Source organism: Rousettus aegyptiacus, unplaced genomic scaffold, assembly GCF_014176215.1.
Source record: "Rousettus aegyptiacus isolate mRouAeg1 unplaced genomic scaffold, mRouAeg1.p scaffold_m13_p_2, whole genome shotgun sequence".
Classification (NCBI taxonomy): Eukaryota; Metazoa; Chordata; class Mammalia; order Chiroptera; family Pteropodidae; genus Rousettus; species Rousettus aegyptiacus.
Genome location: NW_023416295.1, coordinates 433927 through 450804, shown reverse-complemented (window position 1 = coordinate 450804; position 16878 = coordinate 433927). Strand labels below are relative to the sequence as shown.

General features: G+C 61.0%; 1 protein-coding gene across 17 annotated transcripts in view; it reads right to left on the bottom strand.

Annotated features, from left to right (window-relative positions):
- The window catches only part of PASK (PAS domain containing serine/threonine kinase), a 31768-nt gene that overhangs the window by 5552 nt on the left and 9338 nt on the right, over window positions 1-16878 (bottom strand). For 7 of the 17 annotated variants that reach the window (XM_036237930.1, XM_036237931.1, XM_036237935.1 and 4 more), the window contains 13 exons: window positions 16611-16843; window positions 15811-15981; window positions 14973-15113; window positions 14339-14473; window positions 13871-14131; window positions 12262-12409; window positions 11219-11372; window positions 7192-8516; window positions 6269-6450; window positions 5764-5931; window positions 2595-2720; window positions 2353-2487; window positions 219-418 (listed from right to left, as the gene is read on the bottom strand). In XM_036237930.1, coding sequence (XP_036093823.1) covers window positions 219-418; window positions 2353-2487; window positions 2595-2720; window positions 5764-5931; window positions 6269-6450; window positions 7192-8516; window positions 11219-11372; window positions 12262-12409; window positions 13871-14131; window positions 14339-14473; window positions 14973-15113; window positions 15811-15981; window positions 16611-16843 — 3379 coding nt within the window. The other 10 variants (XM_016144198.2, XM_036237940.1, XM_036237938.1 and 7 more) reach the window with 10 other exon arrangements.

Genomic DNA, 16878 nt, shown 5'->3' with positions numbered 1-16878 from the left:
CTCTTTTATCTTTTCCTTAACTTTATCATATAAAATCGAAAAGATTAAAGTTGAGAAAATGACAGAGGGAAACCCTGTCCCCGTCGGCCGGCTCCTCCTGACCAGTATCGCTTTGCCCGCCTGCCGCTCACTTCAGCCCTCCACGTCGCCATCACAGAGGCACGAAGGGAAGCCACGTCCCCACCTGCCGCCCCGGGGGTGGCCCCGCCCATACGTACGGGCTCCCCATGAGGACCTCGGGTGCGCAGTACTCAATGGTCCCGCAGAAGGTGTAGAACAGCCGGCCCCGCTCCAGGTAGGCTGCGGAGCCAAAGTCGATGAGCTTGATGGTGAAGTCCTCGGCGATGACGATGTTCTCGTCCTTGATGTCGCGGTGGATGACGCCCCTCGAGCGCAGGTACGCCACCGCCGACACCAGCTGGAACCGGGCCACAGGGGCTTTTCACAAGGCAGTCCAAGTGCGACACGCGACTCGAACAAGGTGGGCAGACAAAAGAAAGAGCGACACCAAAGGAGACAGTGCTGTCGCGCACAGTGGGGCAGCGACAGGGCGGCCGGGCCGCGGCGCACGGCGGGGCAGCCCGCCAGAAGCAGGTGGCGCCAGGTGGCCGCGCCCACAAGTCAGCAAGGTGACCGCGTGACTCTTTGAAAACTGCATTATTGATATCATTTGTGATGAGGACACAGCACAAGATCTGCCCTCTTAGCAAACCTGTTAGGCCCCCACTGCCCGTCCCGCACGTGAACACGAAGCCGTAGGTCCTCGCCGCCTCCAGGCTACTGATGGAAACGTTCTGGCGGACACTCACTCACCCCATGCCACACGCCATGACCACCTCGCAGGAAGGACACACAGGCCTGAGCAGAAGCTAGAGATACGTGGGGCGCTTCGCTGCGTGGGGGCTGGGAGGTGGCCCTGGGAGAGCCTCGCATGGCACCTTCGGTTCAGGGCTCGTGCGGCAGTTAGGAGCCAAGTCTGCGACCTCTGACGCGAGGCTGAGTGCCCGCTGTGGCCCCCGCTGTGTGCAGGACTCGCAGCGACGTGACTGACAGTCCTGCCTGCGGGACAGCTCCACCTCCGCAAGCCCGATGACGCGCCCGACTCGGAAGGGGCGCCCGGACCGCATGCCCGGTGGCAGATAACAAAGGCAGGATTTCCGTTACGTTTCTGTGGATTGGTAAAGACCAGTCGTGGTCTGGACACCGACTGTACCAATCCACACAGTGACTCGTGGATGCAGTCAGTCACTTTGATCATCGGAGACAATTTTATATTCAAAAATGAATATCTTTGAATCAGATGCAATAGTGAATAGAAGGTTAATTAAGCCCAATTAATTAACTTATGACCAATAGGTAAATGCGTATTTTCATACACATATATGCGAATGTATACATACTTGCACGTGTATACCCACACACGTTTACAATGCACACGTGCACACACAGGTGTGCACTCATGCACGCACATACACATGTAGACATTCATGCACACGCATATGTGCTCACACACAGATCAGGGTCCAGGCGGGAAACAGAAACCACACATTAACCTGAACGTGGAAAGTTCCATCAGGTTCATTAACCACAAAGGGCTCAAGAGAACTCGCATCTGGCTTGGAAGCCGCTCTTTGCACAGGTCCCCGTGTGCCCCAGCTGCCCGGAGAGCTGGTCGCAGGCCCCAAACGCTGCCACGAGCAGGCAGGACTCAGCGCTGGCACCACACACACACATATGTCCAGCTGACGATGCGGTTCTACAAAGCTGAGTCCACGCTTACATGTGACAGCACTCGCCACGCACGCGATTTACTGACGGGCTTTGGCGCTTCCTGTGAACCGCGGCGTGCTGAGCACTGTGACCGCCTGTGTCGGCTGCCCTGGAATCGGTCAGGCGGCAGCAGCCCCTCGCAGGCGGCCCCCACTGCTACCTCAGACCCCCGGGTCTCAGAGACGGGTCTCTGCCGTGAAGCAAAGCGAACGCCTGGGTGATCCTCCGACACAGGGAGACGGAGGGACGGGAGGTCCTTTTTGCCAGAACCGTGCCGTGCTAGGCGACCCTACGGCAGATAAGTGACGACCCCCTGGTGGTGGACGGGGCCCAGCCGAGCCCGCGGGCAGCTGCTGCCCACTTTGAGGCCGGCGTGGACCGTCCATGTGTGTCAGGCAGGCTGAGACACTACAGCCACCTCCCCCTCTTTGGGGCGGTGTCTGGCCTCGGCCGTCCTGTCCAGCCTCCCCCGCTGCACCTCAACCACAGCGTTCTCAAACTCTCTCTCTATGAAATCCAAAACCGAAGACTGAGTCCATCCCAGAGAGGGGACCGAGTGTGAACCGCCGGGCCCCCGCTCACCTGCCGGAAGATGTGACTGGCCAGCGGCTCGTCCAGGCTGGGGTGGCGGTCGATGAACGCGAAGAGGTCCAGGCCGGAGCCGTGCTTCTCCATCACCAGCTGGAAGAAGCCCTGGTTCTCGAACACGTCCAAGACCTGGGGAGAGACAGCGCTGGGTCCGGCGCTGCCGAGACGCCGGCAGACACACGTGGACACCACCTCCGGGGAGCCGTCGGGGCCGCGAGACCTGAACCGCGCTCCACCTTGATGATGTTGGCGTGCTCCACGCTGGACAGAATCGCGATCTCCAACGTCACTTTTCCAAGTTTGGGATCCTCGACCCAGCAATCCTCCAGAACCTTCTCCTTCTTAATGAACTTCACTACCACCTGAGCGGGGAGCAGAGGGGAGAAATGGCTGCGGACGTTCGCCCAGGGCCATGGGACCTGCTGCCCATGGCAGCTCGTGGCGGCAGCAGGAACCTGCATGCGCACCTGCCCGAACCCCGGGACGTGACGGAAGAGGCCGATTAACAAGCCCCGCGGCAGGAGGACAGCGGCTGAGTGGCCGTGGCCTCTGGCGGAAAGAGGGGGCCCTGCAGACCTCAGTACAGGCACTCCCAGAACACCCTGCATCACCCTGATTTCTCAGCGGAGGACGGGACGTCCTAGCTGAGAAAATGACACCAGAGGCCTGAGAACTAGAAACTGAACGACTGTCATTCCTGTCGGCTCTGAGAACCAGCTGGGGCTCGGCTAGAGGGATGGACTCAGAGGGGTAGGAGGGAGGCGCCCTGAGCGGCTGGTGACGGCCACCAGGAAACGCAACGGCAAAAGGCGCCACCTGTAACGGAAATAAGCCTGTAGGTCGCTGCATGGTAACCTTGTCTCTCAACAGAATACCCGCAGCCAGGCGAGTGCCAGGCACGCGGCCGAAGGAGCGACTCACGGACAGTGACCGTGGGCCAGGCCGGCCCCAACCTCAGTGAGACCCCGAACGAGATGACGGCAAGCTCGCTCTCGGGGAAGAAAGACCCCGAGCGCATCCTGGGCCTGGGGGAGCGAGTGCCGGAAGATGACGCCGGGAAGGGAGGGGCCGCTGGGAGGAGCTCGGGGAGGCGGAGGACGCTGGGGTGAGGCCGAGGGATGAGAGGCGGCTGGGGCGGCAGCAGAGCCCGGGAAGAGGCGGGAAGGGCACTTGAGAGGTCTGCGGTGTGAAGTGTCTCTCCCAATCCGATGGTTTGGACGCCAGCATGTGAGCGGTGACAAGTGGACGAATTCTGAAGACCCTTCGAAGGGAGGGTCACCATGACTGGACAGGCCAGACGAGAGCTTCAAGAGGAAGTGAAAAGATGAGCTTGCCACTTCCAGGGAGGGTGGCCGGGGGGTGGGGGACGAACCTCTAGTCCAGCGGGTAACAGGGAGTGTCTGCTGCCTGGCCCGCTGCGGAGCGCAGGCAGACAGGAAGGAAGGCTCCCCGCTCCCCAAGCCCCGCACACACCTCAGGTGAGCGTCAGTGGAAAGCAGGGGGTGAGAAAGACGGGGGAGAATTTACAGACGGACAGGATTCTCTTCAGATAAAGCAAGCTTCAAAGACTTGGGTCAAAGTTTTACCAAGTCTCAAGCAAAAATAAGGAACATACACACAGAAATACATCCTGCTGAAACTCCTGAAGTCCAATTTAAAAGAAAAAAAAGAAGAAGAGAGAAGAAGAAAGGAAGAAGGAGGAAGAAGGAGGGGGGAAGGAGAAGTAAGGAGGAGGAGAAGGAGATGATGATGATCAAGTTGCTGGCAGAGAAAGTCACTCCAAAATTACACTAGATGACACCAGATACGGTATCTAAAAAGTTCTGAGAGGAAAAAGGCCTATCGGAAAATTAATGACAAATATATTCCAACAAATGAAAAAATAACTCAGGAAAGAGAAGAAACTGGACATAAAAATAATGGAGACTTAACAAAAGGACAAGAGTTGTACACTGAAAACTACAAGAACATTGTCAAGAGAAAATGAAGATCTAAATAAGTGGAACGACACCCCATGTTCCTGGGTGACGCGATTCGATACTGTTAAGATGGCAAAACTCCCCCAAACTCACTTGAGCAAGACCCCAGGACTGTGCCATCCTGTGAGCTGTAGCTTAACCCTTAAGAGTCTATTTTCTGGTTGGGCGCTGCCCTTAAAAATGGCCTAACAGTATGTAAAATGACATCTCTGTTTTCTGAAAGGCAAAAGTATTCATGGGTTTCCTTTTAACCCAAGAGAACTTCGGGGCTTCCTTCTTCTTCCTTTGGGTCTAAAGGTCTGAGAAACCCGTAGGGCTTATCGGATTCCTGATCCAAAACAAGAACGAGAAGATCCGACTCAGATAAATCAAAGGTGACAATGGGAACTTAAGAATTAGGCGGCGGGGAAGCACGTGACGGCAGTAGCAGTATGTGTCAACGTGGCCGAAGCGCACGCAGAAGACCCAACGCTGTACATGCGTTTAGTGTGAGAAACAGCTTAAACGCTACTCATCCAATAAGCTGGAAAAATGGCAACAGTAACTCACAGAAAGTGTGAGAAAAAATTAAAAGAAAACAAAAATATTTGATGAATGGAACAGACAATTCTTCGACAAGTCTAGCAAAGAAAAGAGAGGGAACGTAATGGTTTGGACAGCCAAGGGGACACCACTGGCCACAGAAACGGCCCCAGGCACAACGCCGCATGCACTGGCTGCAGGTCAGGCCGCTGCACCCCCGCAGGCCGGCGCCCCCCGCAGGCCGGCACACCTCTGCAGGCCAGCACGCCTCTGCTCAGACAGAGAAGAAAAAGAAATGGGGAAAAAGTTCCAAATAAAAACGTTTGCAAACCTTATTCAGCAACACATTAAAAGGGCGTTAAAATACAATCAAGGCCTGATTCTACGAACGGGAGCCCTTTATGTCAGTAAAGGGAACATAGATATGCTCATCTCAAAAGACGCTAAAAAGATATTGGATAGAACTCAACACTTATTCTTTACAAAAAAAATTAGCGGAAAATAAAACGGAATATCCTCAAACAGAAGGTACCCATCAGGAAATAAGCGGGGCCAGGGTAACGCACAGGGACGCGGCCGGAGCGTGGCGTACCTGTCACTCCACCGGGCTCTGCGGGTCCTGCCAGGCGACAGGAGGGAAGGCAAAGCGAGGTGAGACCCAAACAGAAAAGGAGAGACAGCCGTCACGGGGGCAGAGGGGCGACCGTTCACCTGGACCACCGCCAGGGGCCCCCCGAAACGTCGCTCGCAGCAGGAAGACCTTGGCGCAGATGCACGACGTGTCGGCTCAGACACGCAGCTTTGGCAAACCCCAGCGTCAGCGAGCAGCAGGCCGGGGGCAGGACCCCGTGCTGCCCTCCAGGGGTGGGGGGGCCCAGCCCGCTGCCCTCCAGCGGCCGAGTACCTCCTTGTTCTCCTCCTTGTGCACTGCGGTCCACACGAAGCCGAAGGCCCCGCTGCCCAGGGGGCTCAGCGTGCTGTACTTGCGGGAGTAGGCGCCCTCGCAGGCCGCCAGCCCTTCCAGCTCCACCGCCCCAGGGGCTTCCGCGAACCACGGCCAGCTCCGGAGCGTCTGCAAGTGCGAAGGGCGGTCTGCGGGGCCATACGCGGCCGCGCCAGCAGGGAGGCGGCGGCGGCAGGTGTGGGAACAGCAGCACTCGGGCCTCCCGTGCCCTTGGGGACCTGGGCTGAGAGCCAGGTGGCCTCGACACGCAGTCAGTGTGTTCACACCCCACCCTGCACGTAGGGCACACGCACACTTAAAATCCTACATGTGGCTTCAAACTTACACGGGACGTTAGAAGACAGTGTTAAAAAGCCACAAACAGCCCCTCTCCCATCCCAGGGGAGAGTCGCGCTGGCTGAGCACCCTCCCCACGGGGAAAGGCGGGGCTGGGGCGGAGGCCCACCTGGCCCAGGCCGGACCCGGGGAGCTCGCACACGGAGTGGCTGGAGCTGGGCAGGCTGGCCAGGAGCAGGTGGGTCCGCGGGGCGGGGGCCAGGTGGCTGTGCAGGAGGTCCTTCACCAGCCAGCAGCAGAAGAGGGGCGTGGGGCCCCGGAGCTCCACCCGCTTCACCTGGAAGTGCACACCTGGACGGGGAGGCGAGAACACACAGCCCTGGCTGATTCCTGAGGAAGAAAGCCCTCTCGCCTGCGTGGCACGGGGACACACGGGGACAGTGGGCAGAGGGCACCCAGGACAGGGGAGGCGTGGAGAGCGGCCTCGCGTGCATGGGAAGCGCTTGGGAGACCTGCCCCCGACACGCCTGACGCACGAGTGAAGGAGCGTGGGGGCTCCGGTGCACACGCGCCTGCGCGGGCCGTGGAGCCACGAGGAGCCACCCGCACACACACACGTGTGGCCGCGTCCTCATGCGCGCCCCCCGCAGGGGAAACATCAAAACAGGCCTGGGTGTCTTTTTCACGGGCGGGGGGCTTACAGGCAATTTTCTTCTTGTTTCTATTTTCTAATATTTCTCTAAGTAACATGTATTACTTACTAACTTTTTAAAGTTTAGAGTCAAAGCCTTACTAAGCAACACTACAGAATCAGCAATGAAGAAATAACTGAAATAACGTTACCTATTACGAAATGAGGAAAATAAGGGTGAAAATAAAGCAAACAAAACGAGCCTCCAAGGGGCAGGCGAAAGGGCCTGAGTCTGACACCCTCCCACAGAGAGGACTTTCAGAGATCGGGGCAGCCTGAACCCCAAAGGCTCATGAAGAACCACCACGAACGCCTCCCTTGGCTCCTCACTCCGCCCCTCAGGGTGACGCCCAAGACTGGGCCTGCGGCTCCCGGAGCCCACCCTTCCTGGCCACGCGCACTTGTCATCCTCATCTTCGAAACCCTGCTGGGAGAAGCCCCGCCGGCCACCGCGTGGCGCTCGGGCCCGCGCCTCCCCCGGGACGCACTCAGCAGCGAGCCATCCCGGTGGCAGCAGCTCCCGGCGTAGGTCCCCTCCTGGATCTCGTGCTGCGGGCTGGCGGCCCTGGGCGTCGCCGAGCTGTCCCCTCTCACAGGCGTGGAGGTGACCTGGATGCTCAGCCTCGGCTCCTCCCGCAGGCACCTGTCCGCGGGGCCGGCTCCCAGCATGGCCAGGATGCAGCCCGGGCTCTCTCTGCCACTCGTGCCGTCACACTCCAAGGACTCCAAACAGGTGTCAGACAGTTCTGGCCGGTCGCGGTCCAGAGGGCCCTCATGGAAGCGCTGGCCTTCGCCGAGAGCACAGCAGGTGCCAGCCAGCAGTAACAGCTCCCTGTCATCCACGGCCTCTGCCCTCGGCCCGTGCACCGCGCTCACGTCCACATCGGAACCCGCCAGTGACGGAGAGGCTGTCCCCACACGCTCAGACGAGGCGCAGGAGCAGTTCGAAGAAGTTCGGTCTGCCCACTCGCTGAAAACGAGCTCCTTGAGGTTCCAGGAGAACGAATTCCCACTGGCCTCCCGGGCCCCCACAGCATCCAGGGTGCCGGGGACATCTGTGGCCAGGGCGTAGCAGGCCGCGGAGCTGCCCGAGCGGCCGGCGTGCAGGTCTTGGCCTCCGAGGTCACACAGCGACACAGGGGCAGAGAGCGAGGGGTGCTCGGCTGGGACCGGCTCAATGTATGAGATGCCCAGAAGCCCCCCAAAGCTCGACCTGGACAGCTGCTCCTTAATCAAGCAGGTCCGCAGCTCCTCCCGGTCACTCTGCGCTCCCAGCCACGGCTCCTCCAAAGCGGGCCTGGAGGCCGAGAGTCGCGGCCCAGAGGGGCTGGGAGCCGAGGCCGGGCTCCCCTGGGGCATGTTGTGCTCGCCCCCGTGTCCAGGGTGCAGCTCCGGCAGGCCCACCCCTGTCGGCTGCCCTGCAGAGTCACCCCGAAGGCCTGGGTCACTGGCACTGCTCAGGTCCGCGCACTCCGGCTGCGCGGCCTGCGACGGGCCACCTGTTGCCGCGCTTTCGTGCCCGTCCTCGGCTGGGGTCCGAGCTTCAGAACTGTCACACGAGACAAATGACCTGGTATCCACCATGTCGGACCTGCCTCCTCCCAGGAGGTCCTGTTGGAGGCTCTCTGTTGGGGCAGGTTCCGCTCTCTGCGGGCCTGGGTCCCGCTGCTCCTCGGGCAGTGACCGTTCCTGGGCTGCCGGGCTTCCTCCGGGAATGCTGTCCACCCTGGGGATCATGATACAGATAACACTTAGGAGCCATGGAGGAGTCAAAAAGAGAGATCCCACGGCTTTCCCCTCTATTAGAGACAAGTACAAAGCATTTAACAGTATAAACTTAGGACAGAAAAAAACACTAAATTTTTTAAACAAATTATAAAAGCACCAACTCATATTTCCAGCCGAATCCACGTTTAGCAGTGATTACTCAGAGACTGCCGCAGAGCGCCCAGGGCCACAGGCTGAAGGCCGAGTCGGCATGCCCTTCCCCGTGGGCGGGCGCCCTGCGGAGGGCGGGAACAGAGGGGAGAAGAGACTCGAGAGTGTTGTGTGTCCTGCACAAAGCTGACCTGTGACCGGCTGCACATAGCACCTGACCTCACAGCCAACGGGAAACAGCTCAGAAGGGCCAATACAAGAACCGGGAGGGCCTGGGATAGGGGCTGCCGGGCTCCTGAGAGATGGGACAGAGGGCCCACGGGCATGTTCAGCACAGGGTGGCCACCAAGGAAGAGGCTGCCACAGCCCAGACGGGTGACAGGCGGCTGGCCCAGCTGCTGTGGCGCCCACCTGACAGACTTGCGCCAGCCCCAGGCCGAACACCGGCACCGAGACGAACAGAATGCAGCCACGCGCGGCCTCGCCGGGCAAACACGCCGCCGACCTGGCCGACCTCACTGCAGAGGTTCACGGAGACCCTCGGGAACGAGGACGGGGGCCACAGAGGAGGGAGCCACGAGCACAGCACTGAGGGGCAGAGAAGTCGGCTGGCAGCCGTGGGGCGAGGCCAGGGGCTGCAAAGGCCAGGCGGACGTTATCTGCATCTCCCGCCACATCCGCCCCTCCACCCCATCCATCGACGGAGGAGACCAGCCCCGTGCTGGCCTCGGGGGCCGGCAGGTCCTCTGCGGCGGGTGAGGCAGCAGCGTCTCGCTCCCCTGGCCAAGCAGGCAGCCACCCCTCTGATGTGGCCGCAGGGTCAGGGCCGGGGCAGCTCTGCACTGTGCCCACCTCCACGCCTCCCCAGCAGCCAGGTGTGGCTCCGTCCCTAAACTCTGGCTGAGATGAGGAAGTGTGTGTGTGTGGGGGGGGGCTTCTCCCCTCCTTCCCTTCTCCTCCACTGCCCAAGTCTGCGAGCTGTGATGAGCAGCGGAGACAGGGCGACCCGAGACGCCCCGGCTGTCTGGGGGCTTCGCTCAGGGCCTCGCACCTCGTCTGCAGTCCACGGCCCCCTCGGCTTCCTCGGCAGCCGGCCGGGAGGACGGCCGAGCGCCCGGGGCACCGGCACCGCACGACACTGGCGCGGCCCCCAGAACACAAAACGCTCAGGGTCTCGCTCCCCTCCCCGCTCCTCCACCCCCGGCCTCGCTGTTTCCACTCGTTCAGCTCATTTCCTCGCCTGGACCATGAAACGAGCCTGCGAGTCGTTCGCAATGTTCCCCTGCTGAGCGAGTACACGAGTGAGCAAATGAGCGGAGGGAGTGGTGTGCCGGCCCCGTGCGCGGCGGGGACGCCGATCCCCGCTCAGGGCTGAGGCCGGGCTGCCCGCCGCGGGGGGAGCCCCGGAGCGACTCACTGGGGGCACGCCCTCACTGCACGGCGCTGAGCCCAGCGCAGAGCCCGGCACGTGCCCCCCGAGCCGCCCCCGCAGCCAGCGGCCTCGGCGCAGGCCCGGCCTGCGGCATGCACCCTGCCGGGCAGAGCCGCCCCTCGCCTGTGGATGAGCACGCGGCAAGGAGCGTGAGCAGCCGCACTGCTCACATCACCAAGAGCGGGCTCCGCGGTCAAGCAGGGAGAGGCCAGGGAGTCTAAGCAAACGACGGGAAGCAGCCGAACACCCGCCCACAGGAAACTCCCCCGAACCGAGGGTTGGACGTGAGGCGGCTAGAGCCTGCGCCACACAGAAAGGTCTTCGAGACATACACGTGTGTGCACGCGTGCGTGTGCACGGAGGACGCCCGGTGCGGCGTGATCCTATTAGTGTTAGAGGAACAAAGACAGCCGTGCGTGAGTACGTGCACGCACATGCATCATGTACTTTTATAGTTAAGTGCGTTGAGGAATGCTCTAGAAAGATACAACTGCTCACGGTGGTGCCCTGGGGGAGGCTGGGATCTAATTAGGAGAACTTAGTTTTTTGTTATTCTCCTGTACTTTATAAAAAAGCATACGTATTCATGTATCACACATTTTTGAAATCACTTCAAGAACACTGGAAAACGTGACGACATGGCTAAATCTCTCAGACACGATGAGCAAAGGAAACCAGATGTGAGGGATGCATAGTTCAAGTTCAAAGACAGCCCCTCTGACCTGCGTGCTGGCCCCAGGGCAAGAGGGCTGCTGGGTCCCGGTGAGAGGGCAGATAGGGCTGAGGGTCACACGCCCGCCCAGTGTGTGGCACGTGACTGCATGCTATGCACAAGAGGACTATGATAGCGGGTTTTTTATTCTTACTTTCCTAAATTTTCCAAATTTTCCAATATGAACATTTAGTATAAATAGAATACTTCATTTAAGCTTGCACACAGAGAACAGATTCAAATGGTTCTAAAAATGAGAAAATTCTGTTATCAGTTCTCTGGAAACTACTAAAAGTAACTTCCTTACAGGTAAATGACGGACGTCACACAGAGGCTGCTGGGGCCTGCACCAGGTCACGTGGAGGAACTTGGCCTTCGGTGCAGCTGCACCTCTCACAGGACTTACCCCGGAGTGAGCTGAGAGGGGAGGGAAGAAGGGTGACCACCTCCAGGGTCCACTTGGGCCTGGGACTCAGTGATGGCTTCTTGGCTGCCCAGTGGCTTTAGGGTGTCGTCTCGTGGCAGTGTGTGGTCACTAGCAAGCACGTTAGCCCCTGGACCTAGCAAAAGAGAGTGTTTTCTATTTGTCGGTCCCCCGCAGACGAATCTCTTCCTCTCCCCATGACTCAACAGATGGGCAGGGCTGGCCTCCTAAACTCCGGCACCCCTGTCCGCAGCATGTCCCGGATCCAGCCACCTCTCAACACTCAACAGGCACCCCAGATCAGGCCAGCACCCTCTGCTCTCCCCGCTTTGTCCTGGACTTTGTCCTGGGCCCTGTCCTCAGCAACATGAGCCCACTGACACGAGTTAGAGCAGGGCCCTCATCGGCCGATCGCCTGCTCAGGGCTCCAGCTCCTAAGATGAGCCCACGGCCCCGCAGCCTGGCTGCTGCTACCTCCTGGCCACACGTGGAGCTGCTGTCCCGCCCTGGAATGCTGTCCCCGCCACCTCTCCAGGGGGCCTCCTGGGCCCAAGAGCCAAGGTTGCACATCCTCCTGAGTTCTAGTCCCTTCCCATACTTGGCACCTACGCTGCGAGTCACCTGCCTCCCCACCAGCTCTGCGGGGCCTCATGCGACTCTCTACAACAGGGCGTAGCACACTGCAGGTCCATCGCGCCAGAGGGGCGAGACCACTCTCATTAGCCAGCAGCCGGACGAGAGGATCGCAGCCTCTGGCCGGCACCACGTCTCCAACGCATCTCGGCAACAGCATAAAGGAAACCCCGTGTTAACAAGGGGTCTGAAGATCACCGGCTGACACGGCACACGTGTTCCCAGTCAGCTGCTGCAGTCACATTATTCCCTCAGCAACTGCACTAAGTCCACTGTGTTTATCCAAACACCAGGTCTTTTCACAAATCAGTCCTCAGGTGAGAGCGCGTAAACCACAGCCCGGCGCCCTGTAGTCCCCTGGGGCGGCACGGGCAGGGTGGGGCAGGCCTCACCCCGGCCCTGCTGGGGGTCCCCGGTCAGCTCCCTGGGCCCACTCCGGCTGCCCAGGTCCAGGCAGCGGGCCAGGTCCGGCGGCAGTAAGGAACAGTCGTACGCGAGCTCCATGTGGTGGTAGAAGCCAGGGATCAGGAAGGTGATGTTCTAGAAAAGAGACGGCAGCACTCGGACCCCGCGGCAGGCCAGCCTGCCGTCCCCACTAGTCCCCGCCCCGCCGTCTGCCCCGCTCGCCCCGGGGAGAAAAGGAAGCCACAGCGAGCAGGCCAGGTCTCCGGGTGTGTCGTTCCTCCAGGGGAGGGAGACCCCTCGAACTCCTCTGACGGGCCTCACAGTCAACAAGGAATTCATGACTTTCCCCCTTTTTCTGGTCAAAAAGACGAAACGAACGCCCTGTGAGGCAGGTTGTTCCGACACCTCCGCACCTCTCAGCGGACGCCTAACCTTCGCCCCATGTTCTCCTCAGGCCTGGGAGCCCGTGTCTACAAACTGCTCACTCAGCTCTCAGAGTGACTGTGCCCTGGCAGTAAAAGACAAAAGGACCTCAGGCCACAGAAAATTGACCCCTGGGGTCCGGCAGGGGCCTCCGGGTAACGGGCGGTGCTGGGCGTGGCCTCTGAGGGTCCAGGCCCAGGGGCCGCAAGGACACGGGCCTTCCCTGAGCCAGCATGCCCTGCTCCCAGCTGGCCCTGGCCCCGTGAATCTAGAACACACTCTAACCCCCGGGGTCAGGGGGAGTCCACAACACTCTCTCTGAGGGACCAGCCCCCTTTCTTCTTGGTATTTCTATCACACAACAGCGAGACCTGTTTCTGGCGGCCCAGATGAGGTCACTGGGTCTGGGGTCTGCCCCAGTGTCTGACAAGAGAGGACGGGCGCTCCGCTCTGTGCCGCAGCCCGTGGGGCACACGCCGGGCCTGCACCTGCATCTAGGAGCCAGACCAGCCAGGCCATCACGTACGGGAGCCCGGGGAACCACTGAGACCGCCGGAGGAGGGGCATTCTGAGGCTGCCTAAGGCGTAGCCCCAGCGGACTGGACGAGCCTGGGGAGGGTGCCACCGCGGCCGATACCACGGGGAACAAAACGAGCTGTTCCACTCGAGCTTAGCCCAAAGGGCCGACTCGTGACCAAAACACACCGGGTCTCTGGTGGTCTGTTTACAGCAGCTGATACAGGGCTGCTTCGCGGCCTTGGAGAAGAGGAAAGGGACAGCCACCACTCCTGGCAGCCTGGCCCTCAGCGTGGAGACTTCTTCCTCCTTACAGTCAAGGAACTCAGAGAAAGTGCGGTACAAGAAGGTTGCAGAAGCACCTTCCTCTGACGCTGACCATGTGACGGCTGCCCGTGGCACCCAGCAGAGTCGGGGCCGTGCCGACAAGCCCCATCTGGGGGTGCAGAGAGAACTGCCACGGCCGTGCCACACCCCCGTCCAAGAGCCCCTCCCCTCCTCGGGTGGCTCTGGGGATGGCCCACGGGGTCACGGGGCACTCGGTGTGGGGTCCAGAGAAATGAACGGGGCGTGGGGCCGGCAAGCAGGGCGGGAAGAGGCGGAAGCTGTGGGACTGGGCTGTGGGGCACGGACCAGCACCCCGCGGGGAGGCCCCACCTTGCCCAGGAGCTCAGACTTCCCGTAACCGAACAGCGTCAGCGCGAAGCTGTGGTTGATGCCGTAGATGGTCCCGTCCGGCAGGAGGGTGACAAGGCCACTGACGGTGGAGAACGCCCAGACGGAGGCCCAGTAACCCTGCGGCGGGGCCCCCGGGCCGCCCGCTGCCTCCTCCCTGCCGGGTCTGGACTTCAGCTTGATGCTCAGAGGAAAGGTGGCGCCGTCCTTGGCTCTTCCCACAGACCTCTGGATCTTGAGGGCCTGAAAGGATGCCACTGAGTGCGCGCAGCCGCTCACACGCTGAGTCTCGATGCTTCAGGCTGAAGTGTGTGCCACGCTCACCAGGGGGTCCCCAGGGCACCCAGCTCCCCACGCCTCTGCCCTCCTCCCTCAGTCTCCCCGGGGCAGGCAGAGCGCCGGCCAGGGCAGGGCTCGGGGGCGGCTGGTGCCGGCGCTCGGGGCTCCTACCACGGGGACGTGCTCGCCAGGCGGAGGGAGCTGCAGGGACGGGATCAGGTCTGTGACGTGCTGCCCGACCACATCCTCCCCACACTCGTAGCCGTGGAGATGAGCGAAGAGACTGTCGCACGACGTTATGGCTCCCTGGGAGGAAAAGCCAGCGGTAAGCGCCATGGTACAAGCTCCTCGCACTTCAGCTTCAAAGTTCAGGGAACGTCAGCCCCACCCTGAGCTGCGAGCAAGCCCGTCAACTCCGCCCCGTGCCGGGGGGGCACGAGGTGCACGTGCACGGCGCCACCCTCCCCTTCCGCGGGCGGACGAAAGCGCAAGCCCGGCACCCACGGGCGGCACGCGTGAGAGGCGCGTCCCCAGTGCGCGTGCGGGCGGCCGCCGCCCCGGGTTGCGCGCTCGTTGCTCCACTGAGGCGTCGTTAGGGCAGCCCTGAGTGATGGTGGCCAGGCCTCATTCCACGGATGAGGCGCGGACACGGGCAGGCTGGGCCCCTTCGCGCGCGCGCGGGCGCTGCGGGGCTAGGCGGGTGCGGGCTGGCCCTCGAGAACCCTCGCATTCTCCTTCTGCCCGAAGGCGCCCACTGGGACAGACTGCCGTGTGCTGGCGGAGGAGGAACGGGATGCAAACTCACATCGCTCCGGAAGGCCACCCAGGCCGAGACCCTCTCCACGGGCTCCAGCACGACCACACAGCACAGGCTGTGCTCCTGCTCCACCCTCTTCAGCCACACGGACACCGGGATCTTCTCCCCGCCGCGGCTCACCACGTCCACCTGTGGGCAGGGACAGGCTCGCGCTGGCACCCGCCCGGCTCCCGGCACGCGGGCACTTCCAGGTGCTGCTCACCTGCCTGACGTTTTGGAATTTAAACAAAGTGCAGACCAGGTTTCTGACACTGAGCCTTACAATCTGAGTGAATGTTCTAAGAGGTTTTATCAGCAGCAGTATCTGCTGTTTCTTAAAGACACAGACGTGACACACGCTGACTCTTCATTTCCCTCTCAGCAGTCAGGTCCCCGGACGGGGCTTTCTCAGATGTACTCAGTGGGTTCCATCTAACTTCTTCCCAAAGCTCAGGGCTCAGCATCTAACACGCAGCTCAGCCTGGTAGCGTCCGGGCTGAACACGTCACGCGGCAGGAGGCCCCGCTCCGGGAACTTCCGGTCTCACGGCCGCCCCAGTGCCACCGAACACAAGGTGGGGTTTAGATGGGAGGACGGTGAATCGCGTTTGCCTTTTGGGAACCTGCTGTGTGTGGCACCTTGCAGGTTTGCAAATGCTACCAGCATCTACCCTCCAGCAGGGAGCGCGCCAGGCCAGCGCACGTGGCCTGTGCTGGTGACGCCCCCAGCTGCTCCCCACCCCTCTGCGGAGCGGAGGGCGGCACCCACGCTGACCACGCCAGCCACATCTTCGGCGGGCTCCCCGGGGCACGCTCGGGGCTGGCCACCGGTCCAGGCCCGCACTCACCACTGTGCCGAACGCGACGGCGGCGTGGCCGTCAGCCTCCAAGTGCTCCTCGCTGAGGGCCTCCACCACATCGGAGTCCGGCTTCAGGAAGAACTGAGTGAGCTTCTGGCCAATCAGGTCGTGGCTGCTGTACCCCAGGAGCTGGCAAGCGTTGTCATTGGCAACCAGGATCTGAGGGTTGCAGGGGAGGAGCTGGCGTCACCAGCAGCATCCCTGACTCCCAAAAATGGAGAAGGTGGCGCGGGCACCAGCCAGGGAGGCCCAGAGACCCAGCCTCTCCCCAGCCACCACGGGCAGGCTCGCAGCAGGTGGCCCTCCAGACCGCCCGCGTCTCCACAGCACGGAGAGGAGAGCGTCCGAGGGCCAGGGCGTCGGCTGCGTGACACAGCCGTGGGTTTGGAGTCTGTGCCTGCCAAGGCGGGTGTGCCACATCATCCACACCTGGAGGCAGAGTTGGGATCTGCCCCGCGCTTCCTGCCCGTCTTGAGTTTCAGATGCGCGTTACGCTAACCCATTTAATTCATATGTTGAACGTGCGTTCTTACTGCAGTGGAATCAACACTGAGCAAGCAGGCGTAAACGGCGGACTGATCCTCACCCTGATCTTCATCTTGATGACAGGATTCAATTTGTTTTGACCAATTCAAACTTGGGTCTCTGAATTCATCTCTTTTTTTAGTATATAGGTAAAACTAGATGTTTTTCTAATTGCGCTTAAAATGCACACATTCTTGTTTGAGGTTACAGGGTGAAGGCAGGGACCCCAAACCCACGGCTGTGTCACGCAGCTGAGCACATACCTCCGAGGTCTTGGCGTCCACAGTGAAGATGGCCTTGTTCGGGTTGCCCGCGGGGGCCGGGAGCAGGGGCGGGGGGCACCCTGAGGACAGGCCACGGAGCAGGGAGCAGCAGGACGTGCTGCCCAGGGACCCGGCCGCGTCTGCCTGCTCAGGCGTGGCCGGGCAGTGCAGTTTGCTTGTGCAAATATTTTGGGCAGCCAGTGATGACAGGCAGTAAGAGCTCCATCTGTCTTCTGGAAAGAAAAGGAAAGGAAGCTCCAGACCTCGT